General features: G+C 54.9%; 2 protein-coding genes across 4 annotated transcripts in view; one reads left to right on the plus strand and one right to left on the minus strand.

The window, feature by feature from the left end:
• Positions 1-9,262, plus strand: part of SH3PXD2A (SH3 and PX domains 2A) — a 227,836-nt gene extending 218,574 nt beyond the window's left edge. For both annotated transcript variants that reach the window (XM_028098787.2, XM_028098789.2), the window contains 4 exons: positions 1,161-1,498; positions 2,566-2,615; positions 5,205-5,324; positions 7,255-9,262. In XM_028098787.2, the coding sequence (XP_027954588.1) occupies positions 1,161-1,498; positions 2,566-2,615; positions 5,205-5,324; positions 7,255-9,222 (2,476 nt within the window). In that variant the 3' untranslated portion in view covers positions 9,223-9,262. The remainder of the gene's footprint in view (positions 1-1,160; positions 1,499-2,565; positions 2,616-5,204; positions 5,325-7,254) is intronic.
• Positions 9,263-20,133: 10,871 nt separating this feature from the next.
• Positions 20,134-26,986, minus strand: part of NEURL1 (neuralized E3 ubiquitin protein ligase 1) — a 75,190-nt gene continuing 68,337 nt past the window's right edge. For both annotated transcript variants that reach the window (XM_028098969.2, XM_088019944.1), the window contains exons 5-7: positions 24,187-24,876; positions 20,843-20,989; positions 20,134-20,372 (exon numbers count right to left, since the gene is read on the minus strand). In XM_028098969.2, the coding sequence (XP_027954770.2) occupies positions 20,134-20,372; positions 20,843-20,989; positions 24,187-24,876 (1,076 nt within the window). The remainder of the gene's footprint in view (positions 20,373-20,842; positions 20,990-24,186; positions 24,877-26,986) is intronic.

A 26,986-nucleotide genomic window follows, 5' to 3' on the forward strand; every position in this document is an offset into this window, starting at 1 on the left:
GTTGATACCTCGTCCCTACCTAATTTGAAATGTTACCTTTTTTTTTTTTTAAGATTTTATTCATTTATTAGAGAGAGAGCGCACGTGTGCAGAGAGCAGGCACAGGGGGAGAGGGAGAAGCAGACTCCCCGCTGAGCAGGGAGCCCGATGCGGGGCTCGATCCCAGGACCCTGGGATCATGACCTGAACCAAAGGCAGACGCTTAACTGACTGATTCAGCCAGGTGCCCCGAAATGTTACCTTTTGTACCAGTCTGTTTATTGACTTGTTCTGCAAACTTGATCTGTCCATCACCCTTGCAGTAGCACTGATACCTTACCCACCGGGTCACTCTTCTTTATAGGCCTCTTCCTAATAGGTCTCAATATATCCTATCTTTCTGGATAATTTTTTTTAAAGATTTTATTTATTTATTTGACAGAGAAGCTAGCAAGAGCAGGAACACAAGCAGGGGGAGTGGGAGAGGGAGAGGGAGAAGCAGGCTTCCCGCGGAGCAGGGAGCCTGATGCGGGGCTCGATCCCAGGACCCTGAGATTATGACCTGAGCCGAAGGCAGACACTTAAAGACTGAGCCACCCAGGCGCCACTCTGGATAAATTTTTGCAGCTACTCTATCCCTACAGGTTGCAGAAGAGAAAAAAAATTGAGCTGCAGGGTAGAGACTTGCCCAAGGGACCAGAGACGAGAAGTCGAGGGGCTCCTACCTTCTCTTACCTCTGCTGCTTCTTCACCTCTCTGATAACACTTCCCTTTGCCGGGGGTATCCAGCTAATGCTCCGCATTCACACCTGCTCTTATCTCTAGCATTGCCCTCTCTGTTGTGAGGCAGCAGGCTACTGTGAAGTCTACCTTTGGGGCACCTCCGAATCTGAGGAGTCTTCTAATCCTGACGTCCCACATTTGCCTGACTTTGCAGAGCACGAGAGCCCACACCAGGAGGGATCAGGCAGAGAGCAAGGAGACAGGAAGAATTGGTGTTCTAGAAGTCTTTTCCACCGGCCCTCAGTTCCACTCCCCTCCAGAGTAGTGGGATTGCCAGGTGTCGGAGAACACGGTCGGAAAGGCTCAGCTGGGCCCAGCCAGACGGAGCCTGGTGGGGTGTGAGGTCAGGCAGCCGTGCTTGGGTGATGCCATGTTCCGCCCCCTCCCCCTCCCCGCAGGTACCTGGGCAAAGAGGGCTGGGCGCCAGCCTCTTACCTGAAGAAAGCCAAGGACGACCTGCCAGCCCGCAAGAAGAATCTGGCAGGCCCAGTGGAGATCATCGGGAACATCATGGAGATCAGCAACCTGCTGAACAAGAAGGCGTCAGGGGATAAGGAGACTCTGCCGGCCGAAGGCGAGGGCCCTGAGGCCCCCGTCACCAAGAAGGAGATCAGCCTGCCCATCCTCTGCAATGCCTCCAGTGGCAGTGGCCTGAGCATCCCTGAGCGGAATGTCTCCAAGCTGGCCCAGGGCTCACCGGCTGTGGCCAGGATTGCCCCACAGAGGGCCCAGATCAGTAAGAACCTCCCTAAGCCCCGCGTCCTCCCTGTACCGCTCTTTGGAAAGCGGTGACAGGGTGCAGGGAGATCTAGACTGACCCCAACCCTGGCCTCACTCTGTGGACTTGTTTCATGCTAATCATGGGTGGACAAGGCCATTCCTCACAACTCTTGCACTGAAGATCAGTTACAGGAGTACGTAAGCCGCTGGCATTCCCACCTTCCCTAGAAGAGACCAGGAATGGTGACACTGCAGATCAGTGTGTCCCCCAGGCTGGGAAATGGGGGCCCCCTGCGCAAGGCTGCTTTACAGACTGACAGCCAGTAGAACATCTTTCCCGCCCTTAGCCCTCCTCCCCTCCTTCCCTGTCGCCTCCCGCCAGTTACCGGAAGCCTAAAAGACTTGGGAGGAATGGCTTTACCTCTCCCCAAGCAGTTTAAGAGGGCCTTCTTTAGGAATATCCTCCATCCTTATAAGAGAAACCCGCTACCTGGCTCCCTCCAAATCTCTGTCCTTACCTGGCTCAACAGCATCTTCAGTTCAAGGTTAAATTGTCCTACGTTATGAGACCAGCTTCTCTTTATGTCCAGCCGTCCTTAAAATCTGGAGGAAAGCTGTTTTTTAGCTTAGTTCTGAACTTGGTTTTAAGTTAGCTCTTGTGCTTGAAACCTTTTGGGCAAATCACTCGGGAAGTGTTTCTTGGGCACCCACCCTTGCCTGGCAGCGTGCCAGCTTCTAAGGATTTGGCAGTGAGTAAAAAATAGACATAGTCTCCTCCTAACTTTTGAAAATCTGATAGAACTACTTACCCTTTCTCCTGAAAAATGCCTCTTTGTACATTTTGAAATGTGCATATCATTTTAGAGGGTTTGTGGATCCCCTGAAACACAGCCCAGGAAGCTTAAAGGTCTGTGGTTTCCTAGTAAAGAAACTATAGTGCCTGAGAGCATGGGTCCTTCCAGAATGTGGGACAAAACCAGGAACGTCCCAGGCTCGGGAGGTGGCCGTACCTAGGGCAGGCAGGTTCCAGCACTGTTGCCCATTGTCTGGCTGGGCTTCCTGAAGCCATGTTTCTTGTTCTAGGCTCCCCGAACCTAAGGACAAGGCCTCCACCTCGCAGAGAATCAAGCCTGGTACGTGTGCTGAATTTCTCCCCCCAGTTTTCTTCCTGTCTCTGGGCGTGCACCCTAACGGCCCCAGCTCATTGGCCGTCTCATTTCAGTGCCTGTCAGTCCAGGCGTTTTCCAGGGCCCTGCTAGGCTGCCAGCTTTGTGGGGCCAGGGGCAGAGAGGAAAGCCTGGCGATCCCAGACATCCCGGGGGCCTCGCTGGACAGTTTATATTCAGAACCGCACTGCACTCCAGAGCTAAATCAATCCATCCCAGCCACTCCACTGGCAGACATAAACGTTTAGACTGGCCAGCACGAGTGTCCGGCCAGGGCACTGCCAGGGGCTGGAAACGGGGCGGCCGTCCATGTGCGCCTGGAAGCCTTTCAGCTCCGCCTTCCTGGCCCAGGAGTAGCCAGTGGTTGCGGTGGATGCCAGAGCCTGCGAGGGCAGAGGGCAGCGTGGCGAGCACCCTCCGGGGAAGGGTAAATAGCCAGGACTCGTGTGGGCTGAAAGTGAGAGGCTCAACTTGCTGGGGTCCCTGGCTCCTAGGGGTGCAGGTCCCGGTGTGCTGACCATTAGGGAAGCAGATACGCACTTGGCGTGCAGGGCTTAGGTAGCGGTGATGCTGGTGGCAGGCCGGAAGCCCTAGTACAGAGAACTCTCCTCAGGGGTAGCGGGGTGCAGTGGAAAAGAATGGGGCTTCGAGCCTCCCGGGCGTGGATTCATATTCTACTTCTGACACTTAGGAATAGCAAGACTCTGGGCAAGTCCATCACCATCCGCGAGCCTCAGTTTCCTTCTAAGATGGGGACAATGGCAGCCGTCTCCTCGAGCTGCAGGAAGGAGGGAATGGGATGGTGTGGGAGGGTTTCTGTTTCCCGTGTCAGCTGTCACACCGTGTGGAGAAAGGTCCCTGAAGTCTCACTGGGCTTAGTGGTAAGGGTCACCGTGGCCCATGACCTCTGCCCTGGAGAGGGGGAGCAGCGTCCCTGGAAGAGCGGGCCGTCAGTAAACGGGTTTTGAGGATGAGGCCTGTGGGGATGAGACCACCCCTGCCCTGGCCAGAAGCCCCAGGGGAGCTCCTGCGTCATTGTCATTGTCCCCTCGAGTGTTCCCCGACTAAACCGTGAGCTCTCCCTTCCCATCTCTCTCAGTCCCAGCGGATTATTTTCAGACTCGAATTTGGCAAGAACGGGGTCGTTCCTTCCACACGGACCAAACGCGGGGCGGCTAGACGCGGCTGAATCCCACCTGGCGGGGTGTCGGGGCTGGGCTGGGGCCTGCGCCGCGTCTGCTCTCACACACACACACCTGCAGGGCCAGGTACCAGGGCAGGGCAAGTCCCTCAAAAGCAGCTTCCTCCTGCCCCTTTGCTCACTGCGACCCAAGGCAGCTGGGCCATGACTGGCAGGATTAGGCCAGGCCGAGCCGTGAAGGATGCAGAAGGTTCCAAGGAATAGGGTGGTGTTTCAGAAGGAATGGTCAGCTCTGGCTTCTACTTGTGGAGCTTGTCCTGTGTCCCTGGCTAGACCAGAAGTTATGTATATATCTCAGTAATCCTCTTCATGACCCATTTTACAGACAAGGAAGTTGAGACTCAGGTCGCAGGCTTTGCCCAAGGCCACACAGCTGGTGAGCTGCCGAGCTGGGATTGGAGCCCACACGTGTCCAGCGGCAAGGCAGAGGGCTTCTGAGGTCTTCCTGTTACACCACAGCGGCTTCCCTCTCCCTGCCCGCTCCCTCCTCCCCCCACACACTTTTTTGTTTTGCTTTAACCCCTTTGTATGATACTGGGACCTGCTGAAAATAATGGGGCGGCATGAGATCCGTTTTGACCACAGTAGAGAGGCCAGATGAAAGTAGGATGTCCGCTTCATGAGGGCAAGGGGGCTGTCCTCTTGGTTCACTGTTAAATGCCCAGGGCCTTAGACCGATGTCTGGCACCCAGAAGACGCACAATAAACGTTTGTGAAGTAAATAAACAAGGCTCAGAAGTGATGGCCACAGCCAAATTCTGAGTGTCCTTGAATGTCATGCTTAGATACTGGTGTCACCAATCCAGCAGGTTCTACCCTGCCCACAGAACAGAGGGTCTCAAGTTTGGTTCGGTGCTTGCCTGACCATTTGGCAGCATCGTGATGAGCCACCAGGGGCCCTCCTCACCCACCTCCACACCCCTTTCCACCCCTCCTCCCCCCCGAAGAGATGCCAGATGTCACCGCTGCGGGCCCTCACCTCGACTTAAGGACGTGGCTCTCCTCCCACAGGGCAGTTGGCACAGGCTTTGTTACGACAACCTCTCTGCTTTGTAATTTTCTTTTGGGGACCTAGCCACTGAAGCACCTACAAACTGGACCTCCCGAGATGTTGGGGTGGAAATTACTATTGCTAACTGATCGTTGTGATAGCGCAGAGGAGTTTCAAGTGAATCATAGGTAGCAGTGGAAAGTCTGCTCAGGAGAACAGTCTCTTGGGGGAGACAGCCTGAGCCACGTGTGACAGATCCTTCCTCAGGCCGGTGGCCCCCCCAGCCGGTGTAAACGCCACCCTCCCACCTCTGCTGCCCTTCTGATCAGGCAGGTTTTGCTGACTGAGCCCTTCTCTGCCTTAGGGGTTCCAGCTGCCCAAGCCGCCAGAGCCCCCTTCTGTTGAGGTGGAGTATTACACCATTGCCGAATTCCAGTCGTGCATCTCTGATGGCATCAGCTTTCGGGGTGGACAGAAGGCGGAGGTGAGTCTCGGCCATGAAGCTGAGGGCTTTAAGTCATGCTGCTCAAAGACCTGCCATGCGTCCCATTTATGCCTTGCTGGCAACGTGGCAGGGGGGCAGGCGGGAAAGATACAAAAGCAAGTCCCCCGGGGATAAGAATTTGCCTTAAGCCAGTAAGTGCCACAGTCAGGACCGGAATCCAGGACTCCACCCAGTGCGTCCCTCACAGCAGCATTTCCCAAAGCAGACGGGGGGCGCTGCTGATGGAGGTGCCCGGACACAAGGGGCTTCTGCAGTTGAGTAGGTTTGAAGGACAGTGGGTTAAACAAAATCCACCCCCGTTATGTGGTTTCCGTTGCAGAACTTGTCAGAGCCTACGCTATAGGGATGTCACTGTGCATCTCTAAGAGGGGACTAGAATAGCAGCATTGCCCAGAACCATTTGGCCCCAGCACACTTCGTCTCCTGGGAGCACCTTGGGGGCCGAGATTCCGAAGAACTCCCCTTAGTGAGTGGTGCTGTTGGGAGAAGGTGGTCCACGCAGCCAAAGTACTAAGGACCTGGGTTCTGGCCATGTCCACACCGCAGTCGCCTCTGGCCTTTGATACAGTCCCTTCTCTCCCCAGGCTTTATTTGTCTCTGCTAAGTGGGGTAACAGACTCTGTGGTGCACCCCCCAGCCTAGCATTTATGAGACTCTACTTTGTGGCTGTTTGCAGGGGGCAGAGATCTGTGAGGCAGGTCAGTTTTCTGGAGTGGCTCGTGTAGGAACGGGGTTAAATCCAATTAACAGCTGTCGGAAGAGCCCCCGGGCAGCCTCCGCCTGTGGAAATGATGTCCCCAGTGTGAATGTTTTCCATCACGTCTTGGATTTGGAACTAAATTTCCGAGAGAAATAATTCTGTTAGTGGTGCCTAGGTTTCCAGAAGAGCCTCCAAAGCTCACCATCTAACCAAACTGTGGTACTTAGGATCTACCCAAGCTTAAATTTTAAGTATGGGGAGGGCAGGGCGAAGGAAGGACTATAGAACCAAAGGAAGGAGAAAAGTCCTTCCTCTGGTGGGGTCTGCAGAGGGCTGGTCTCAAGCAGAGCTTGCCTTCGGCAGTCTCTCTGTCTCTCTCTTCCTTCCCTGCCCCTCTTCCCCTAGTGCCAGTTTTTTCATACTTCCCCACCCCCTCCCCAGTACCTCTTTCTCCAGGAGTGTCCCACAATCCAAAATTATTTTCCCTTTATGTTCCCCAATCCAAATATAGCAGCACAACCAGCACCACACTCCTGGCCTTTACCTGATCTCAAACTGCAGTTAAGAAAGAAGCTCTTTGAACTAATTTATACTAACATGGAAATGACTAAAAGACCCTCATCCTTCCCACGGGAAATTATTTAACACAAAGAAATCCTTTCAGCCAGTGGGATTTTATTGGGATCCCACATGCAGCAAAATGACCACAGGCAGTGGGGGCACCAGGGAGGTGCTCTGCAGGGAGGCTCTGGGCTCAGGCCGTACCTCCCAGTTCAGCTCACCTGCATCTTCCCATTCTCTGCTGACATGAGACACCCTTTCCATGGTCACCAACGAAAGACCTAGCAGTACTGGCGGTAGGACGAAGGGCAGTGGAATTGCATTTTTTTATACCTATGGACCCTTGGCGAGTTGGGTTCTGTAGGGACTAGAAGCATAGCCTAGGGGGAGAGACAAGGGTCTATAGACGAGGCTGGCTCAACCAGGGGTGCCAATGGAGACTTGGAGGACCAGGGGAGAGGGTGTGGGGGCATAGGAGGTGATAGGGACCCGGGTTTGAATTCCAGCCCAGCACATATTACCCTGGGCCACTTACTCAGCAGCTCACTTGGCTCATCTGTGAAATGGAGACCCTGTGTCCTAGCCTGGCACATCGTCGTAGGGTCCAGCGATCCTCCCAACTCACCGGCCTGCCCCCTCCTCCCCTAGGTCATCGATAAGAACTCGGGCGGTTGGTGGTACGTGCAGATTGGTGAGAAGGAGGGCTGGGCCCCTGCGTCATACATCGATAAGCGCAAGAAGCCCAACCTGAGCCGCCGGACGAGCACGCTGACCCGGCCCAAGGTACCCCCACCAGCACCCCCCAGCAAGCCCAAGGAGGCCGAGGAGGGTCCGATGGGCTCTGCTGAGAGCCAGGACTCCCCGCTGAAGCTGAAGTACGAGGAGCCGGAGTATGACATCCCTGCCTTTGGCTTCGACTCAGAGCCCGAGCTGAGCGAGGAGCCCACGGAGGACAGCGGCTCGGGAGACAGGCGGCCCCCCCAGGCCCACAGGCCCTCCCCTGCCTCCTCGCTGCAGCGGGCCCGCTTCCGGGTGGGCGGCTCTTCAGAGGACGTGGCCGTGGAGGAGGAGACCATCTATGAGAATGAGGGCTTCCGGCCGTGTGCGGAGGACGCCCTGTCAGCCAGACGCTCCTCCCGGGACAGCGACTCCCCTGGGGGCTCCCCTCTATCCCTGGCCAGGAAAAACTCCCCCAAGTCGGGCTCCCCCAAATCGTCATCCCTCCTGAAGCTCAAGGTGGAGAAGAACGCCCAGGCGGAACTGGGGAAGAACCATTCCTCGGCCTCCTTTTCCTCATCCATCACCATCAATACCACCTGCTCTTCCTCCTCCTCTTCCTCCTCCTTGTCCAAGAACAGCAGTGACCTGAAGCCCCGCTCTGCCTCGGACGCAGGCATCCGTGGCCCCCCCGCAGTCGGGCCGAAGAGGGATGCTGACCTGAAGGCGGGGCTGAGCTCGTGTGCCCGGGCCAAGCCGTCGGTCCGGCCCAAGCCGTTCCTGAGCCGGGCAGAGTCCCAGAGTCAAGAGAAGATGGACATCAGCACTTTACGGCGCCAGCTGAGACCCACGGGCCAGCTCCGGGGCGGTCTCAGGGGCTCAAAGAGCGAGGATTCGGAGCTGCCCCCCGCCACGGCCTTCGAAGGTCCCAGTGAGGGGTCCAGAAGAGGCTCTGCTGACCTCATAACCCCCCCAGCCGCCACACCCCCGTGTCCCGCCAAGAAGGGACGCGAAGGGCAGGCCACCTCCTACACGACATGTAGCGCCTACCAGAAGGTCCAGGACTCAGAGATCAGCTTCCCCGCAGGCGCGGAGGTCCAAGTGCTCGAGAAGCTAGAAAGCGGCTGGTGGTATGTGAGGTTTGGGGAGCTAGAGGGCTGGGCCCCTTCCCACTATCTGGTGCTCGGCGAGAACGAGCAACCCGACTCCTCTGGCAAAGAGCCAGACACAGTAAGCCCCAAAAGCAAGCAGAACGAGGGCAAGTCCGACAGCCTGGAGAAGATCGAGAAGCGGGTCCAAGCATTGAACACCGTCAACCAGAGCAAGCGGGCCACGCCGCCCATCCCCTCCAAGCCCCCCGGGGGCTTCAGCAAGACCGCGGCTGCCGGCGCCGTGAAGATGAGGAACGGTGTGCGGCAGGTGGCGGTGAGGCCCCAGTCGGTGTTCGTGTCCCCGCCGCCCAAGGACAACAACCTGTCCTGTGCCCTGCGGAGGAACGAGTCGCTCACGGCCACCGACGGGCTCCGAGGCGTCCGCCGGAACTCCTCCTTCAGCAGTGCGCGCTCAGCTGCCACCGAGGCCAAGAGCCGCCTGGCCGAACGGGCTGCCAGCCAGGGCTCGGACGTGCCTCTGCTGCCCGCCCAGCGCAACGGCATCCCCGTGTCCCCCGTGCGCCCCAAGCCCATTGAGAAGTCCCAGTTCATCCACAACAACCTCAAAGATGTGTATGTCTCCATCGCGGACTATGAGGGGGACGAGGAGACGGCAGGCTTCCAGGAGGGCGTGTCCATGGAGGTCCTGGAGAGGAACCCCAACGGCTGGTGGTACTGCCAGATCCTGGACGGGGCGAAGCCCTTCAAAGGCTGGGTGCCCTCCAACTACCTGGAGAAAAAGAACTAACGGGAGGCTGTGGGTCCTTCCGGCCTGGGTGTGGAGGAGTGGTGAGATGGAGACAAAGGGGAAAGGGAAAGTGGGAGGGGGTGGGGGGGGACGTTAAACCCTGCAGAATGCGTGAGCCCAGCCATGCTCCCCTCCAGGCTGTCCCCTGGCTGGCAGGTAAGGTCTGGCGGGGGCCCACACTGAGGGGGGGGGGGGCACAGGCCTGGGACCAGAGGTGAGAAAGCTGAGCCCCGTGTGGGCACCTCGGTGACTTGGCTGATGCACCTGGCACCATCTGGGGCAGGCCGGGTGGGAAACTCTTGATTGTGCCTTGGCTGCAGATCTGGGAAAGATGTGATGGCAGGGGCCTCCCGCGCCCTGCCCCTGCCCAGCCTGGTTTCTGTGGTTAGCGCCTCGCCACCGGAGGTGGTCCTTGGATCACCCTAAACCTGTACTCACGAATTGTGCTGGTTTCCCCGGGACTGCGGCCGCCCACCGCGGGTGGCACTGGGACTTGGAGGCGTCTCCTGGGAGCTCAGCCTGTCCCTGGGCTGGGCCGCTGTCAGTGTCTGTTGGTTGAAGAGAAAGCAGTTCCACAGGTGCCAGCAAAGACCACCTTGCTTACCCGTCACTGTCCCTGGCTTTGAGAAGGGAGTCCCCTGCCTGGGGCACCCCGTCTTCGTTGGACCTGCAGCCCCAGAGTTTACAGAGCGGGTGGGCGAAGCCATCGGTCTCTTCACCGTCTGCACAGACTTTATTTTGGGTGTTTCTGGGTAGGCAGTTCTTTTGCATGTTTTGGGAGAGGTTTATTGATTTGGGGCTTCTATGTCAGCCCTTGGGTTTTGGTCTTATTTTAGGGATTGTTTGGGGGCCCAAGGGCGGTCAGCCTCGTGGGGGATGGGACAAGGAGCAGATGGGGCTTTTCTGTTGTGCTCTTGCTAGGAGGTTGTTGGTTGTGTTTGCGTTTCACTTTCTTTCCCTCCACAAGCCAAAGTCCCTTCATTTGGTTCCCACTGTTGCCGACAGGACCCTAGCATGACACTTGCTGGGGGGCCTGGGGGCGGAAGGCCCAGGTCCCAGACGTGGCAGAGCAGAGACGCCCCAGTGGGGGCAGAACCCTCCCCAGGAGGGAGGAGGGGCTTGTCCAGGAGAGAAGGCAGCTCTCAACCTGCTGGGTGAGCACCGTTCTGCGTCCGTTCTCCCGCCTGGGCAGGACCAAAAACCCTTACCTGTGAACTGTGGAGAAGCAACCAGCGCCCCCACCGAGGGCTGAGGGGACCCCAGCTGGGCGGCCACCAGCCACGCCCTACCTACACATGATGCCACAGGTACCCAAAAAGATGGAGGACCCCCGGACCGGGAGCCAACCCAGTCTGCCCAAGGGGCAGTGCCCCCGTGAAGAGAGGAGAGAATAAAGTCCCTGTCAACTTTGGGTTGTCTTTCGATCGTTGACGTTTCAGAGGGGACCCTCTGGAAGCCTCGGCTTCCCCAAGGACTCCCCCTTTGCTGGGAGTGGAATTCCACACGTGCCTTTGATTGTGGACCGATGGGGCTTCACGGCCACCAGCTCAGCTGCCAGAGGCCCGGACTAAGGGTTGGTGTTTTCTACAAAGGAGGAAAGGCCCTCCCTCTCCCCCTGCTCCCCTGCTCCCCCGCCCCCCAAGGCAGTATATGTTGCCTGAAGATCAGCACGGGACCCTGTGTTCTGTGCCTTCAGTACCCCACCCACCCCACCCCCCAGACCTGAGGCCTCACGTGGGGACCTCCCCAGACCTCCTCCCTCGCCGCACACTGATGCCTGGCAGCTCCAGCAAACCGCTCCTGTTCTTTGTTGAAGGGCCGTGGTGAGATTTTGTTTCCTTTTGTTTGTGAGTTTGTTTGAAATTGAAATTAGTTATTTTCTTCTGCTGGACAGTATTAAATAGAGCAGGATATTGAGTTAATCTGCTAGGTTGCAGTACTAATGGTAGTGGTTTAGTGTCTTCATATTAATATTATTTGGACTTATTTGAACAATAATGATAAAGAAGTGGTTCATTATTTTTTAATTAATGCACTTTAATAAGGTGGACTGGGAAGAAACCCAGAGAGCAAAGTGCATTACTTAAAGATGCAGTATATACTTTTCTCATTTTTAAGCAGCACATATTTATTAAAAGAAAAAGAAGTAATTTATGATTATTTAAAATAAAATTTAAAAGTAGAGTGACTATTGGGTGAAAGGACCTTCCGTGTAGCTGTCTTCCAGGGGGAGGGCCCCAGCGGCCTCGCTCCTCCTCTGTCTGCACTGAGCCAGTTCAGTCAGTAATGTGCCAGCCAGGCCAGGAGGGAGCGCGGGACGCATCGGCCAAGCACAGAGCAGCATCTCAGTTGGGACTGGACCGCAGTGTTCCCCAGAGCCTGACTTTCCCTGCCCTTCCTCACTGTCTGCGCTGCCCCATGGGGCTCTCCAGCACCCACGAAGCCCACCTTCTCTGCACTCCCCAAGGACCCTCTCTCCTTGATCCCCAGTGCTCTAAGTGACGGTCATTAAAAGTGACCTTCAAGGTCATTCCATCCTATCCCCTCCTGTTACTGCAGCCCAAGGACAAGAAATTACTTTCCCGAAATCACGGGGCTAGCTAATGGCAGAGCACCCCACTGTACCAATCCTTGCACTCCTTCCCAACCCCATTGTAGTTTATCGTGTGGTCATCATGTTTACATTGTGACATCCAGCCCTCTCAGGATGGCTGGGAGTTGCTCAGGCATCTAGGAGAAGTGGGGAATGCTGCCACCTGGTGACAGCATGTAGATTTAGGCAGTGAACAGGGATTGCCATGCCCCGTCTTCGCACCTCACCCCCTCACCATCACCCCCTGACTCACAACACAGCACAAACCCTGCAAACCCAAAGAGAATATGAATACTTGAAGCAAGAAGGGTGCATGCCAGTCCCTCTCAGACACGGCCAGGGGGTGCCAGGCCTTGTGCTCCTGGACTCCCAGCCCCACCCAGGGCAAGAGGGCCTTTCCCTAGAGCTACTGAGCTGCTTTGTGTTGTTGGAGGGTATCGCCAGCAGCAGGTGGAGGAGGGAGGGGCCTGCGGCTCTGACCCATCTGGAGGAAAACCAGATCGGACTAAAAAAGGAAAAAGAAAAATGAAATCTCAGCAGTGTCCAAACCCAGTTTCCCATTAGTTGCGATTGAAAATGTGAAATGGCATTGTATTGCTGTATACTGCAACTTTAATCATAATGAGCCCTTCTGAGGTCATTATTGGGCTTTATATAATGCCTGAAGATGCATCATTTGGTGCTTTTTCTTTCAGTTTAAAGACCTTTTTCTTTCATTACAAGGGGGAAAAAAATGTCTTCATCTCTCTCCCACTTTGGAACAGCGGGCCTGGCTGGGGTCCCTGGCCCTGCCACGCTGCTCCCACCGGGCCAGGGGATGCCAGGGGCAGCAGGAGGGAGCTGGCAGGGGCAACTCTGGACGGCAAGCGTGCCATCTGCCCCTGGTTGTAGCCGGGCCCTGCCTTGCCAGCCTCAGCACTCCACCCCTAGCCTGGCCCCAGAGGCTTCTCTCTCTTACTCTCGATTCTCCATCTTGACGAAGGCATTATATAGAATCGTCTTAATCACTTTCAGATGTTAGAGCAGCATATTTTACTGGTATTTATATCCATCGCTTTCCTCAGCAAGGCATGTTACTACTTTTATCATCTAAGGAAGAAAGACAAGGGAATTTCGGTTGAGCATTATTTTCATATTACTAGTATTTGCAGAGTAGGCGTAGAACTATTTAAGTTTAGACCTTGGTTTGGTAGTTTGTTTTGTTTTAAGGAAAAAAGAAAAAGATAAAGTAGCCCCTACTTTTCCTGTTTTGTGGTTTTGTTTTTTGTTTTTTTTGTATTTAACTAATATATTATTTCTTTAAGGTTACTCACTTCCCTTACCCCTCCGAATACTTTGCATTCTCAATCGAAAATGAAAACAATCTGAGAGACAGGAAAAGTGCAATATTACCGAGGGCTGCCAGGGCTCGTTGGGACAGCGGTGGGAGACCCAGTGGCCCGGTGTGTCCGTAGGAGGAGGGGGGGTTGTGGAGCAGACAGGTGACCTTCTGGATGTTGATCTTTGACCCCTCCTCCCCTGGCAAGGTGGCAGAGGGCAGCCCCTTTTTCTGTTGGGTGTTCTCCACCCAGGAGGAATTCAGGGACACGGGCACGGGGCTCTTGACCTCCTGGGGCCCCAGCCCTCGGAGCAGAGCAAGGGCATCCGGGAACAGTTCCTTGTTTTCATTTCCATTGCTTTTCAGCTAGCTGCCCAGAAAGACCGGTCTTAAAAAATCAGCCCCAGCAGCCCTGTCTCACCCCAGTCTCCTGATGTGTGGGCCATGATCTTTTGATGTATGTTTGAGTCTTTTTAAAACTATGTAACCTCAGTTCGGTTTATGGGCAGGAACCCTACATGTAACCAAATCTTTTTTGGGGATGTGGGTGCCTTGAGCCCTACATACCCCAGTGAGACACCAATTCCCACAAGCCTGCAGCTAGGCCTGGTGCTAAGCTTGGGCCACCCATTCATCTCAATGACTTCAGCCTGAGGAGGGAGCCCTGCCTCTTGCTTAACACCCCAACAGTTCCCAGAGGGCCTTAGAGAAGCATCTGAGGGGCCTACTCAGGTCTTTGTAGACAGCTTCCCACACCAGGTACCAAGCCGGCCTCCTCCTCACTTGGCGCAGGTCGAGAAAGCAGCAGGATGGGAAGTCTCTGGGTCCAAGCCCTTGGAGCTCTGCCCTTCAGGGCTCCAGGGATGTCCTCGCTGGCTTGTCCCTCCATCTCCAGTACTGTATGCTTGCTGCTTCAACCCCTCCATTTGGTGAATTTCTGTACAAACGTGGATCTGCGTGCCCAGAGTGGGACCGTGCCCCAGTGTGTGGGTGTCTCTCCTTGGAGTTTGTATGTCTATATGTCCAATCTTTGAGAATCTTGATGCAGAGCTCTCTGGAAAGAGAATCATCCACATTGCTAAAGAATTAAGATTCCCTCATTTTTTTGAGGGCCGTGTGTTGAGAGAGAGAGTGTGTGTGTGTGTGTTGGTAATTTCCCACTTGAACTAAATAACACGGGGTTAGAGAACAAATACCGGGCAAGCTGTCTCCATTTTACAAGTCCTTGGCATTGGGCAGGCCCCATGGGACTCGCAGTTTCTGGCAGCAAGTGTGTTATTATTCACACGTAATTCTGGCTGGAGAGTGCAATGTGTCTTTTTTTTTTTTTGGGTAATTATTTTATTATTTCGTTGGAAACTTCACACTGGCATTAACAGATCTAGCAGAAGCAGCCTAGGCCATCATCCCAGGCTCCAAAATGAAGCTGTGGAAGAGAGAAGTCACTGGGTGTGGAAGCGCTGGGACGGCTGAACCAGGTCACCACGTACAGACATGCTGTCCAGCAGGTCCAGCAGACCCTGCCCGTTGCCATGCGTGCCATCGCTGCGGGAGGCCCCAGAGCATAAGAGCCACTGGTCCTCGGTTCCTGTTTCTGAGGGTGGTCAGGCCGCTGGGGGCGAGAACGTGCTCCCGGTGAGGTCAGTACACCAGACTGCACGCCCCAGCTGAGCATGTCACGGGAGCGGTGTGGGGCGCTTTCCCTTGACTTCACTGAGCTTTTTGCCTAAGTCGTGATCCCTATTGGAGGCAGCCTCAGTGGTTCTCAAGTTCTGTGACCAGAGACAGTGACAGGATGGGGTTACTGCCCTACAGCCTTGTTTCAGAAGCAGCAGCCTCACTGATTTTTGCCTCCCTCTGTTTTGTCCTGTGCACCTAGATCCGCAGCCAGAAGTTGGCATCACTGGTGCTTATAGACTGGGTAGAGGGCTCTGCCTTCTAAGGCCTTGATCCCAACCTGCCTGTAAGGTTGGGGTTACCATGCGCTCTCCTTTCCCCAATCCTATCTTCTTAATCTTGGGTTTACACTTGACCTTGACAATCAGCCCCCTCTCCCATCCCAGTCCTAGAACTTAGTGGCCTTAGAGAATGGGTTTCTGAGGTGAAGTTCCCTCCTTTGTTCCCAGTTCCACCCTGGCTAAGGGCTGGACCTCAGGAGGCGAGAGGAGAGAGAAGAGTGCGTGAGAGAATTGTTTTAAGGCGGAAGGATGGCTCGAGCACGTTGGAGGCAAGCAAGAGGCACGTTGGCGTGAGGAGTGTGTGCATGTTTGGAGTGGCTGGGGCTTACCGTCCCTTCCCTGGGAAGGTGGCTTCCAGAAGAGGATGTCTTCTAAGCAGAAAGGGAAAAGTGTGAGAAGGCGGAGAGAGGGTCTGGAGGCTGGAGTTTAGTCTTTATTCAAAAGAAGGAAGAAGTCAATTCTGAGCGTTTCAGGAGGAAGAGAACAGGTACAGAGGGAATTCACTGATGCAACACCCAAGGGTCCAGTCAGAGCAGGTTGGAAAAGCCCTAAGATTTGGCCACAGAAGCAGCTGACCCGAGAAACAGCTACTTGCTGGGCCACAACCTGGGTCCCCAGCATGTTGTTAATGAACAGTCACTGATTTACTTAGTGGGGATGGGAAGTTGCTAGCAACAAACCAATCTTTGAGTCTGGGGGCTCTGGCTCCAGAACATTCCTCCATCTCTCAGGTTCCCAGCATGTTTTGCCCACATCCCTTTGTCCAATCCAGAGCTAGCCTCTCAAATTGCTGGAATTGGTTAGAGACCAGTGACCGTAATGGGTTGTACAGTAATGACCCACAACCCCCAAACTGGAACCTCAGGGTCCAGACACCACCAAGCATGTCTGGGAGGGAAGCAGCCTCATTTCTTCTTCTGTTGACACCAGTTTTTCTTGAGTATCTCTACTGAGACCTGTGGCAACTCAGTCTGCTGAGCCAGCCGCGCAGGTGTGACTCAGAAGACGGGGGGCCATGCACGCTCATCCATGGACATGCCCTTTCATTTTCGGTGGCCCATCACCAGGGCACCTTTCCATAAGCACCTACTTTGGAGAGAGAGGGTAAACAGAGCCACCATTCTTGGATCTGCAACTTGTTCTCTGCAACAGGTTTTCTTTAAATCCAGGACATAGGCTGGGAAAAGGGTTTCACTGACAGTTCCTGAGAGGTCTGCAGGAAGGTGACTTCTGAGTGAAGATGTGAGTGGCAGGTCCCTCAAGTGTGGTTTGGGGAGCGCATGGTTGCCTGTGAACTGCTGGATGTCTTTGGGGCTCCAGAGCTTTGGGGGATTCTTTATGGTGTCCACTTAACCCCTCCCAGCTCCTGGCAGGCTCTGTAGGTTCAGAAGGAGGTTGTGCCCTCTTCTGCCCTTAGCAGAGAAGCTGAAGAAAAGGATAGTGAATTCAGCGCAATTTAAGTGCTAAAAAATTTCCAGGATCAATGGTGGTGCTAAACTATCTCCATGTTTCTAATATTTTTAATAGTGGGTTGTTTTTTTTTAATTGTTCTCATCACAAAAATGCAGTGTCCTTGGGGAAGGAACCCAACCCCTTGGCCTGCCACTTTCCAGGTGTCCTTTATCATGCTGACGGGACTCTTTGGTCTGCAGAAAATACCCTGTCTTGGCATGCTTCTAGACTGTAAGATTTGGGTTGTTTTGTTTTATATTTTGTTTATGTTTACATCTTGTATTTCCCTGAAAACTAAATAAAGTTTTTGGCCTTTTTAACTGAACAGAATCACCTCTTAATTCTCCCTGCCATCAGAAAAGCCATCCAGTTGCATAGCAAAAGGCACCTTATCCAGAATGCAGCATGAACTGCAGGATCCGGGGCCCCTCTGAGGACGCTGGAGGGGCGGGGGGGAGGCAGGTAAGTTGCCACTTTTGTTGGTGAGAGCCATGCTCAAGTTTCTCCTCCCTTCCCCCACTTCTCCCCTTCCCCACCTACAGGAAGCTTTCTGGGCAGTTGCCAAGGCTTTGAGAGAGAGAAATGCAGATCTTGGGGCAAAAGACCCACATCCAGCAGGCCTGGCTGGCCCCTCAGCTTGGAGCCCCAGATGCTCCCCTGCTTTTGCCGGACTCCGGTAAACAGGGCTGGGTTGTCCTGCTGTAGGGACCAGAGCATCTTCCCAGGGGAGAGGCCTGGAAGGCAGGCATGCTCTGTGCTGGAGTCCCAGCCCCACCAAATGAGCATGATTCCCACGCTGTGCCTAGATCCGCTCCACCACTCCCAGCTTCTACTGCCAACCAGATAGACTCAGCACATCTAGAAGGTTTCTCTAAAGGTCCAGGCAGAGCCCTCCCTTTTCTGTGCTGCCCTCACCCATTCAGCACTGGCCCCTCCTGACCTTGTGACGGGTTTATCATCCTCCCATGAGCCCCTAGGTGGCAGTGTGCCACCGCACAAGGGTTTGGAGCCAGGTTTGGGCCCACCTCTGCCTTCATAGAGAGCTGAGCAGGCCTCAGGGACTCTGCTCCTGCCCCAATAAACACTGCTCGGCAGGGATCCAGGGATTTGAGGGCACCACAGGGCAGCGGCTTCTCCCTTTCTCACCTGGCATTCTGGCCCCTGCTGTCCAAGCCCCAGGTCATGCTCCCGCCCCCCACCCCAGGGAGTCTCCCCTGATTGTTGACACCTGACCCTTCACCTTCACCCCCCCCCCCACCTCGGTCCTCCCTCCGCAGCCCTCCACACAGCACAGCACAGCCCTCAGGCTGGTACGAAATCACCTTTATTCACAATCACAGCGACCCAAGTTCACAAAGGAGGCAGCAACTATCCCAGCACTAACAGAGACAGTGGTACGGATGGCTTCCTCGCCCCAAACCTCAGGCCCCGCAGCCCCTGCACTTAAGACCTTCCCTTGCCTCTGACATGAGACTCCTGACGAGATGGGGCCACCACCTCCCCTTCCCCCCAACCCTACTCCCATGGAAGGACGGTCTTCAGGGTCAGGAACGGGGGAGTGGAGACCCACCGTGGAACCATGACTTCCTGGAAGCCCAATGCAAGGCAGGGGCCGACAAAGACCCAGCCTGGCCTTCTCACACCCCCCCACCACGTGCTGTCCCACCCAACACCCCACAGCAGCCCATCATCAAAGAAGTCCCAAGAGTCACACAAAGTCTGCTCTCCTCCCCACACAGTCCTTTTACAGAGGTGGCAGCTGAGGCTGAGAAGGGCTATGACCCAGCCAGGGCCACACAGCCGTCCGGTGGCCAGGTCTAGACTCCCACTCTGCCAGCCACAGGAAGCAGCAGTCTCTGATGGACATGAAAAGCCATCGGAGGGAGAAAACTAGGCCAAGACTGTCGAGAGCGGGCGCCAGCCCGTGGCCTACCAGGGTAGGGCAGGCAAGGCTGCGACAACTGCAGCCTAAGAGCAGGGGCGGGGGACATGCCACCCCGGAACCAGAAATTACCCAGAGGTGCCAGGAGCCGGTCCCTTCCCTCCTCATCTTTCCTGAGGGTAGAGAGCCTTACTAAGAACAGCCTCCCCACCCCTACCTTGAGTAGGCCTTCCCAGCCCTGTTCCCTGGTCCCAGCGGGGCTCCCCTCTTCCAGCCTTCCCAGAACTTTGTATGTCCTCGTGGAAGGGGGCGCTCCTGGGCCTCCTGACGTATTTGAGCCAACTGTGATGACCCTGCAGCAGCCCAGAGAGCAAGGGCACTTTGTGGCTCCGGGTGATCCATCAGCCCCAGGACACTAGGGAGGCTCAGTTTATCTCTCTGTAAAATGGATACAATTTGATAGGAGGCCTCCCAATTCAGCCTCTTTTTATGGAGTTCTAATTCATGGTAAGCAGAGATGGCTATGGACTTTGGGCTGGAGCCTGGGGAAGATTCTGAATGAGAACTAGCTCTGCAGCCCTCTCTCGCCGGGCACGCTGTGCACCGGGGCAGCATTTCTAGGGGCCCTGGGGGATGGCAACTCAATCCCCCCCCCAAAAAAAAACCAACCCAGAAACCAAATAAATAAATAAATAAAAAATAAGAAAAAAGGCTGGTTTTACCCCCAGGGCACCCCACCCCCACCCCCACCCCAGGGTCCTGGCCTCACCCGGGTATACCACAGTGAGTATCAGCCAGGCCCAGGACAGCACTGAGATCCGGGAGGACAGGTCTCAGAGCACAGATGCCAACCTGCTCTTGGAGAACCTTCCAGAGGACGGACGCTGCTCTCCAGCCCGCACCGAGGCTGTCCCTGGCAGCAGCATCTAGCGAGATGACTGGGGAAGAAAGGCTACGGCCAGGAAAGGGCCCTCTGCATCTCAGGCAGGGCACAGGATCAGAGACCCGGAACTTGCAGCCTTCCGTGGCCTGTCCATCCACGCGTCCTGGGTTAGTGGGGGAGGGACAAGGCATGGGGGCTGCCACTTGCCCAGGGGGAGAGGTATCCACCAGCCTTACCCCCGGCTGCCAGGCCTGAGGGGCAGGGAAGAGAGGAAGGAGAAGGTGGGTACAGGTCAGAGAGTAAGGCAGCAGTTCAGGGGCTACCTGCCTAGGGCTGCTGTCAAGCAGGTTGTACACTGCTCCCGGAGAGCTGGCTGAGAGAACAAATGGAGACTGAAGTCCAGGCCATACTCCGAAGGCCCGAGCTCAGGGACACATCTGCCCAGAGGAAGGGACATGTTTTCTAATTCTTACATGAACCAGAGGACTGCCTAGCAATCTGCCCCAGATGGGGAGGGATTAGGATAGGCTGAGACCCCCGTTTAGCCCCTCGGCATGCAGGGTAGAGTGGGTGCAGAGAAGGGAAAGACAGCAAGAGAGCGGACTCCTCCCCTGCCTCTGCTGGGCAACTTGTTTCTGCCCCTCACCTCCCTGCCTTATACTCCCTTTCTTCCCAAACCTTCGAGGGCCTCCGTTTCCCGTTTAATGAAGAAGGGAAAAGAGTTTCCAAAATGAGGAAGAAGAGAAGGGGCCCTGTGGGCTTGCCCCTCGGCTGGAGTGGGGCCCAAGCCTGAGGAGGCAGGCGTGCAGGGTGGGGTGCCACAGGCTAGGAGCTGCGGTAGGTCTTGATAATGTCCTTGATGGGGCGGCGGCAGATGGGGCAGCAGGCGTGCAGAGCCTTCTTGAGGCGCAGGCCACAGCCGTAGCAGAGGCACATGTGACCACACGTGTAGATGACCGTGTCCACTGCGTGCTCATAGCAAATGGTGCACTCATCGCTCCACTGTCCTGTGCCTGGGGCCACCGGCGACTCAGGCAGGCTCACTGGGGAGTTGGGGGCCGTCCCTGGGGACAAGGGGACACCAGTCAGCGGAGACATGGCCCCAGGGTCATGGGAAGAAAGCCCTCTGGTCTCTCACTCCACTGACTGGGGTCTGCCTGTTTCCCTTGACGACTCACTTCCCGGGCACTAGGAGGCACTCGATGAGGGGCCAGGGTGCCACGAGGCAGTGAGAGAAGAGGGGTGGAGGAAGGGAGGGGGCCCAGAGTCCAGAGTCTTTTAAGGAAGGCCTCTTCTGAGCTATCCTTTGGTCTTCCCTGTGTGCTAAAAAGTGCTCTGGAGAAAGGTGCCTAGCTGGCGGAGAGGGTGGGATTCACCCCAGAAATCACCACGCAACAAGGGTTCACTGAGCCTGCCTCCAGGTCCTCCAGCGCCCAACTCTGACCTGGAGGCTGCATGGCCGCCTCAGCCAGGGGGTCTTGGGGTGGGGAGGCCGCCACGGACACCGCGGAACCCGAGCGGCCAGCCTACTTACCACCAGCAGAGCTCCCCAGAGGTCCGGAGCTGCACGTGCTGAGCAGGGGGTCAGAGAGGCGGCTGCCCAGGGCACTGGGTGAGGTTGGCGTGGAGGCAGGGGAGCAGGAGAGTGACGGGATGCCCCGCTCTGCCAGGATGGTGGAGCCTGCGGGGGGGGGGGGGAGCGATGCACTAGCCACTGAGAGGCCTACTGGGAGGAAGCTCACGTCTCCGCTCCTCCTAGAGGCTCCCAGGAAAGTGCTGACACAGCACGACCAGACAGCCCAGCCACTGGGCGGGCTCAGGGCAGGATTCCATGGGTGGCCCAGCGCCCTGCCCCCGCTGTTGCCACCTACAATCGGGAGGGCCACTTCCTGCTCTGGTGTTCCTACATCAGCAGTCTCCAAACAAGCCCTCTGCCTAGAATCCCACCTCCACCCTTCCTATGCATCCTCACCTTCACGGTTTCCCATGCCAGAGAACAAAGGCCCCCTCCTCCCACCTAGCGTGGCCCTCCTGTTCCAAGCCCTGTGCTCTGTCACTGCCCCCAGATACCACCCACCATCTCCTCTGCAATGGCACCTTTCGGAGGCCTTCAGCATCTCCCAGGCTCACTCTGTGCTACACTCTCTCCCTCCTTCCTTCCCTCCCTCTCTTCTCTCCCTCTTCCACTCCTCTCCTCACCTTCCTCTTTTCTTCCTCCCCTCCTTGCTCCTCCCTTCAACAAGGTACCAGGTACCTACCAGGTACCATCCACTGTGTAAACATAATACTGAGAACAAGACCGACAGAGCCCTTGCCCCCAAAGAGCTAACTGTCCAGGGAGCCCCTTGGGGCTGTCCTCAAACCCCCTCCTCTGGGCAGCGTTGACCACCCCCACAAACCACATTACTTTATTTAGCACTGACTGGACACACACACCACATATATGGGCCTAAGCGACAGAGCTGGGGTGGTATTTGTTCTTTGCCCAGGTACGCAGCTTTGCTTTCCCAGGTGAACTATAAGCTTCCTGAGAGCAGGAAATGGTATTCACCTGTGACTCTCCCACAGGCTCTAACATACTGCCCTACACATAAGTGCTCAATGAAATCCTTTTATCATCAGGTGTTCTAAGTCAATCAGTAGTCATTGTTTCTAAGAATATGCATTAGATATCCACAGGGTTTCTCTGGTGTTAACAGTTTTCAAGTTAATTAGCATCTTTCAGAAATTCACACCTATTTCGTTTTCTTGCCTTATTGCACTGGCTAGTATTTTCAGAACAATACTTAAGGCATCCCCCTATCATATTCCTGACTTTAACGAGAATGTTTTTCATATTTTCTCATTAAGTATGAAACTAGCGACAGTTTTGGAGTAAAGGAAATATCCTGCCATTCTTAGTTCATTTAGGCTTCCACGAAGCACAGCACTCCTCTGTAAGGTAAATAACTACCCCTCACACACTGTCACTGGTTTGTTTTTCCTTTGCAGTCCATCAGGATCCCCAAACACCAATTTGCTGACTGAGATGCCCAGTTCTCCTACAGCCCAGGTGCACTGTGTTTGGCATATATGTGGATGATTGTTCTTAAACACCCACCTCGGCCCACTTACATTTAAGTCCTGATTTTTTTTTTAAGCTTCCCCTGCGTCTAGTAAGCTTCTTTGGGGAACAGAAGTCTCAGTGGAAAGCTACTTATCTATTATTAGCTGGTGCTGAGGCAGGATAGTACCCTCCCCTTATACAACTTCCTTCATCTGAGGAGCAGTGTCTCCCAGTGAGTGTAGCCAAGTATTTTTTTTTTAACCTCAGCCTGAGTTTTTTCTGCACCCCAGTCTGATTTCTTTTTATCCCATCCTGAATTTTCACCCCAACTTCTTTCCTTCCTGATTTCTTTTCATTCCTTCCTGATGTATCTTCCCTCAATCATAACTTCTTAGCATCTTGCCTCATTTCTTTTATTTTTTTTTCACTCCGTTTTCATTTGGTCTCTTTCCAGAGTAGGAAGTCCCCACTTATTTTATCAGATTTCACAAACTCTAACACACAATCACCAACAGCATTATACACACAAATATGCATGCGTTTAGTTACTCACGTGTGCCTATACACAGACATACCCATCTTAGTGCATAACACACATTCACTTACATACACACATTACCCTGTCTACAAAGTGTCCTGGGGTGAGGTCTAGGATAGGGCTATGAAGCCCAGAGGTCTCCACACTTGTCTAAGCAAACCTGCTTAAATAAAGATTTCAGACGGGTGCCTGAGTGGCTCAGTGGGTTACACCATCGACTCTTGATTTCAGCTCAGGTCATAATCTCAGAGTCGTGAGTGAGATCAAACCCCGCATCGGGAACCTGCTTGGGATTCTCTCTACCCCTCTCTTCTCTCTAAAAATAAAATCTTAAAAAAAAAAAAAAAAATCAGATGCCCAGGACTTATCCCACATCTACAGGATCAAAATCTCTGCAGGTGGGATTCAAAAATCTGTACCAGGTCCTCCTGATGACTCTAATGGAATTAGCCCAGTCTACTGCACCTGCTTAGAAGGCCAGCTCTTACAAAGTATGAAACTTGTGCACTCTGTGCAAACAGAGGTCCCTGGAGATGCTTTGTGAAAAAAAGATTTCTGGTCAAATTAGTTTAGAAGAAGCTGTACATCATAACCACCTCCACCCCCCTCCTTAAAGATTCACATTGCCTATTAAAGGGTCTGAGGAGTTCTGCAGTAAAGAATCCCCCACTTTTCCTCACAGAATACTCTGAGAAACATAACTTTCACAAGTCCACATCCACCAGTCCATTCAAACCCAGGAAAGAAAGGCCCAGACCTCTGCAACCCCATTTCCTCAAGGCCCTCTGCTCAGAGATTCCCCATAGGCTCCCAACCCAGGCACCACACTGCACAAACACCTGGCTACGGACATAGCAAACTCTTTTTCTTATCTAGACACACAGCCATCCTTAAGCGGCAGAGACTTTAATTCCCATTTTGGAGAAATGGAAACTGAGCCTCAGGAAGTTAATTGCTGGCGGAAACCTTTTTTCTCATTTTTAAGTGGCCCCTGGGCTGTTTATGCATCTGTGCGGACGTGGGTTAATCAGATTTTGGGAGCGAAACTCGGTGATCCACACTTTTCTGCCCGCCCCCAGGATGCGTCTGGGGAGACTGGAGGCAAGGCCTAGCCGATGGAGTCCGGCCCACAACTCATTTCGGCGCCTGTGACTCTGTGGCAAGACCCGCGCGAGGCAGTGGGGCAGGGCGCACTCGCCCTCTTTCCTTTCCCCGATTTCCCGGGACGGGCCCTCGCCGCCAGAAAAGGCACGGTGCTGGGGCTGTGGGAGGGGCGCTCGGGGGAGGCACTCACCGAGGATGCGGATCTGCGTGACGGCTCCGTGCAGGCCGAAGAGCATCCAGAGCGGCTGCGTGGCGTCCACGCACAGCTGCATGCCCGCCGCGGCGCCGTTGTGGCTGAGGTGCAGCTCGCCGTCGGCGTTGACCACCAGGCCCAGGATGTCGCCGCTGTGCAGGGGCCCGGGCACGCGGCACACGGCCCAGAACTCCTTGCGGTCCACCAGGGCCTCGGGGCTGAAGGGCAGGTCCGCGGGCCGCAGCGTGCCGGGGTCGCACGTGGTGACGCCGAAGGAGAGCGCGCCGGGCCGCGCGCCGCCCGAACGCGTGACCTTCACGAAGATGGTCTCGGCCACGCGCACGGGCCGGCTGGTGAAGACGAGCGCGCGCTCGTCGCGCCCGTGCTCCAGGCGCGCCACGGTCTGCTCGTCCAGGATCCGCACGTGCGCCCCGGCGCGCAGCGCGTGGAAGCGCAGGTCGCCATCGAGCTGAGCGGGCAGCGCGCGGCTGTGCTGCGAGTTGAGCGAGTTCTGCGGGATGGGGCAGCCGGCGGCCGGCGCGGCGTCGTCGCCGTCGGCGCCCGGCACGTTGAGGTCGCACAGGCTCACGGAGAGGCGCGCCTCGTCGGCGTCGCGCCGCAATGACGGCCGCCGCAGGGCGGTGAAGGAGCGCGGCCGCAGGCAGTCCGGGAGCACCAGCTCGCTGTCTGCGGCCGGGGAAGGGGAGAGACAGGGCGACCGTCACGCGGGCCCCGCTGGGCCAGCGCGCTTCCTCCCGCCCGCCTTTCCAGTCTGCACCCTGAAATACCGACGGCATCGTGAACAGCATGGAAGAGGCTTAGGACGGAGGCTCAGGGGCAGGGTCGGGAAACAAAGTACGCAGGACATCTGTTTGTTTAAGCAAAGGATCAAGGCTGGAAGGACGGGCACCAAAATTAAAAACATTCCTTCTACATGGCACGCTTGTAAAAGTTTTTTTATTATTATTAACTTAACTCCCTTTTGATCCCCGAGCACTTGAGTCGACAGCAGTAAATATTTGTGGAAAGCACTGTGGACATTCTACCCCGCTGGAAGTTCAGAGGGAACCCCCTTCCCCAGAAGAACTCTTTGCATAAATGGTCTCATCCTCACAATTACCTCTTGAGTTATCATTGCCACGGAAGGACACTGAGGCTGAAAGAACTTAAATTTATCCAGGATTTTCTTTTGAAAGTGACTTACCTGGAAATCAACCCCTTTCTCTTCTTAATCATACAAGTAAGACTATTTTGTAGAAAAGACCGTTCAGCAAAAAAATAATAATAATAATCACCTCTGGGCCCACCATCTGGAGAAAAATATTCTTAATACTTGGGTGAAGACCTTCCAGCTTTTTCCCCCAATATATTCCTCAGTTACTTTTTCTAATACAAAAACCGAATCATGCTATGTAAACTCCAGTAGTTTTTAACCTTTTATAGGGAACAAATCCCTTTGAAAATGTGATAACCTTGACCTATGTCCTCAGAAAAACACCTATTCTTCCTAAATTCTGTGGATAATTTCAGGACATCTGTGAATCCCATAAAGCCATCCATGGGCATGGACTCCATGCCCTGCTACACAGATTTCCTTTTCAAAGCTAGCTTTTCCAATATGTCCTGAGCACCTTTTCATGCCAAAAACCAGGTTTCCAACACCATATTTTTTTAATGGCTGTGTTATGTCCCTACTTTATGGAGTCCTATCATTTATAATAAAAGTCATCATGCATGATGAATTACCCCTGCATTTCATCCTTAAAACATCCCATGGAAGTGTTCCCATTATAGAGCTAAAGCTGAGAGACGTGATGTGACAGCCACCAAGTGGCAGATCCGAGATGGAAGCAAGGTATATCCAACTCCTGACACCACATTCTTCGCTTTCAGGCCCTCCTTATTCATTATTTAACTCCCCTCTGTGGGAGTTACAGTCCCCAAATTTGGCTAGTGCCACTGTAGACCACATCATGAGCCAATCCCTCCTTGGGAGTCTTTTCTCTGAGCCTCCCCAAGGGAGAATCTGCTTTCCCTCCAGGACCTGGGTAAGGATAGCTGGGGTGCTCGATGTGGAAGCAAACCTTGGAGGACTGGACTGATATGGGCAGCTGAAGCCAGAACTCAGCTCCAGCTGAATCTAGAGACAGTCTCTAAAGCCTCCTTGTTTTTGTTCTCTCCCTGCCCCTTTCAGGAACAGTGTTGTTTGGGTCCCGGCAAGGAGAGGGTGCTGGGCCCTTCCCCCAAACCCCATGCCCTCTCTGGAGAAGCCTCTTGGGGCCTGGCTGGTTGGGATTTCCCAGCATCGTGCTTGGCAAGAAGAAGGGAGCCAACTGGAAAATGCAATTATTCCAGGGAATTGACTCTGTGAGAGTGATGGTGCAGAGAGGCTGGGGGCTGCAGAGAGGCAGAGGCAAGGAGGCCCAAACAGGAGGAGGAGGCCTGAGAGACAGTCGTGGGGACCTGGGAGAGGCTATGGGCTGACCGGGGCCCCCAAGGAACAGCCCCTGCTCTCCCCCCTCAGGGATTGCAGGCACTGGCCCTAGAGGACTCAAGGGTTGGAGATGGAGAGGAAGGGGCAGTGACAGCAGGGTGACTAGAAAACAAAAGGTTCAGAGATGCCCAGCCAGAGCCTACAGGAAGAAGCCCGTCACACGGCTTGCACACATATGTACCCCCACACTCCTCTCCCCACCCCACACACACTCAGGACAATTAGCCCAGGGCCCATGGAGTGGGCAGACCATCAGCACAGACTTCTGAATGGGGCTGGATGTGCACTCCCCTGAGCTCTGTC

Source organism: Eumetopias jubatus, unplaced genomic scaffold (genome assembly GCF_037043125.1).
Source record: "Eumetopias jubatus isolate StellerSeaLion01/CBP00866 unplaced genomic scaffold, mEumJub1_p1.0 scaffold_17, whole genome shotgun sequence".
Classification (NCBI taxonomy): Eukaryota; Metazoa; Chordata; class Mammalia; order Carnivora; family Otariidae; genus Eumetopias; species Eumetopias jubatus.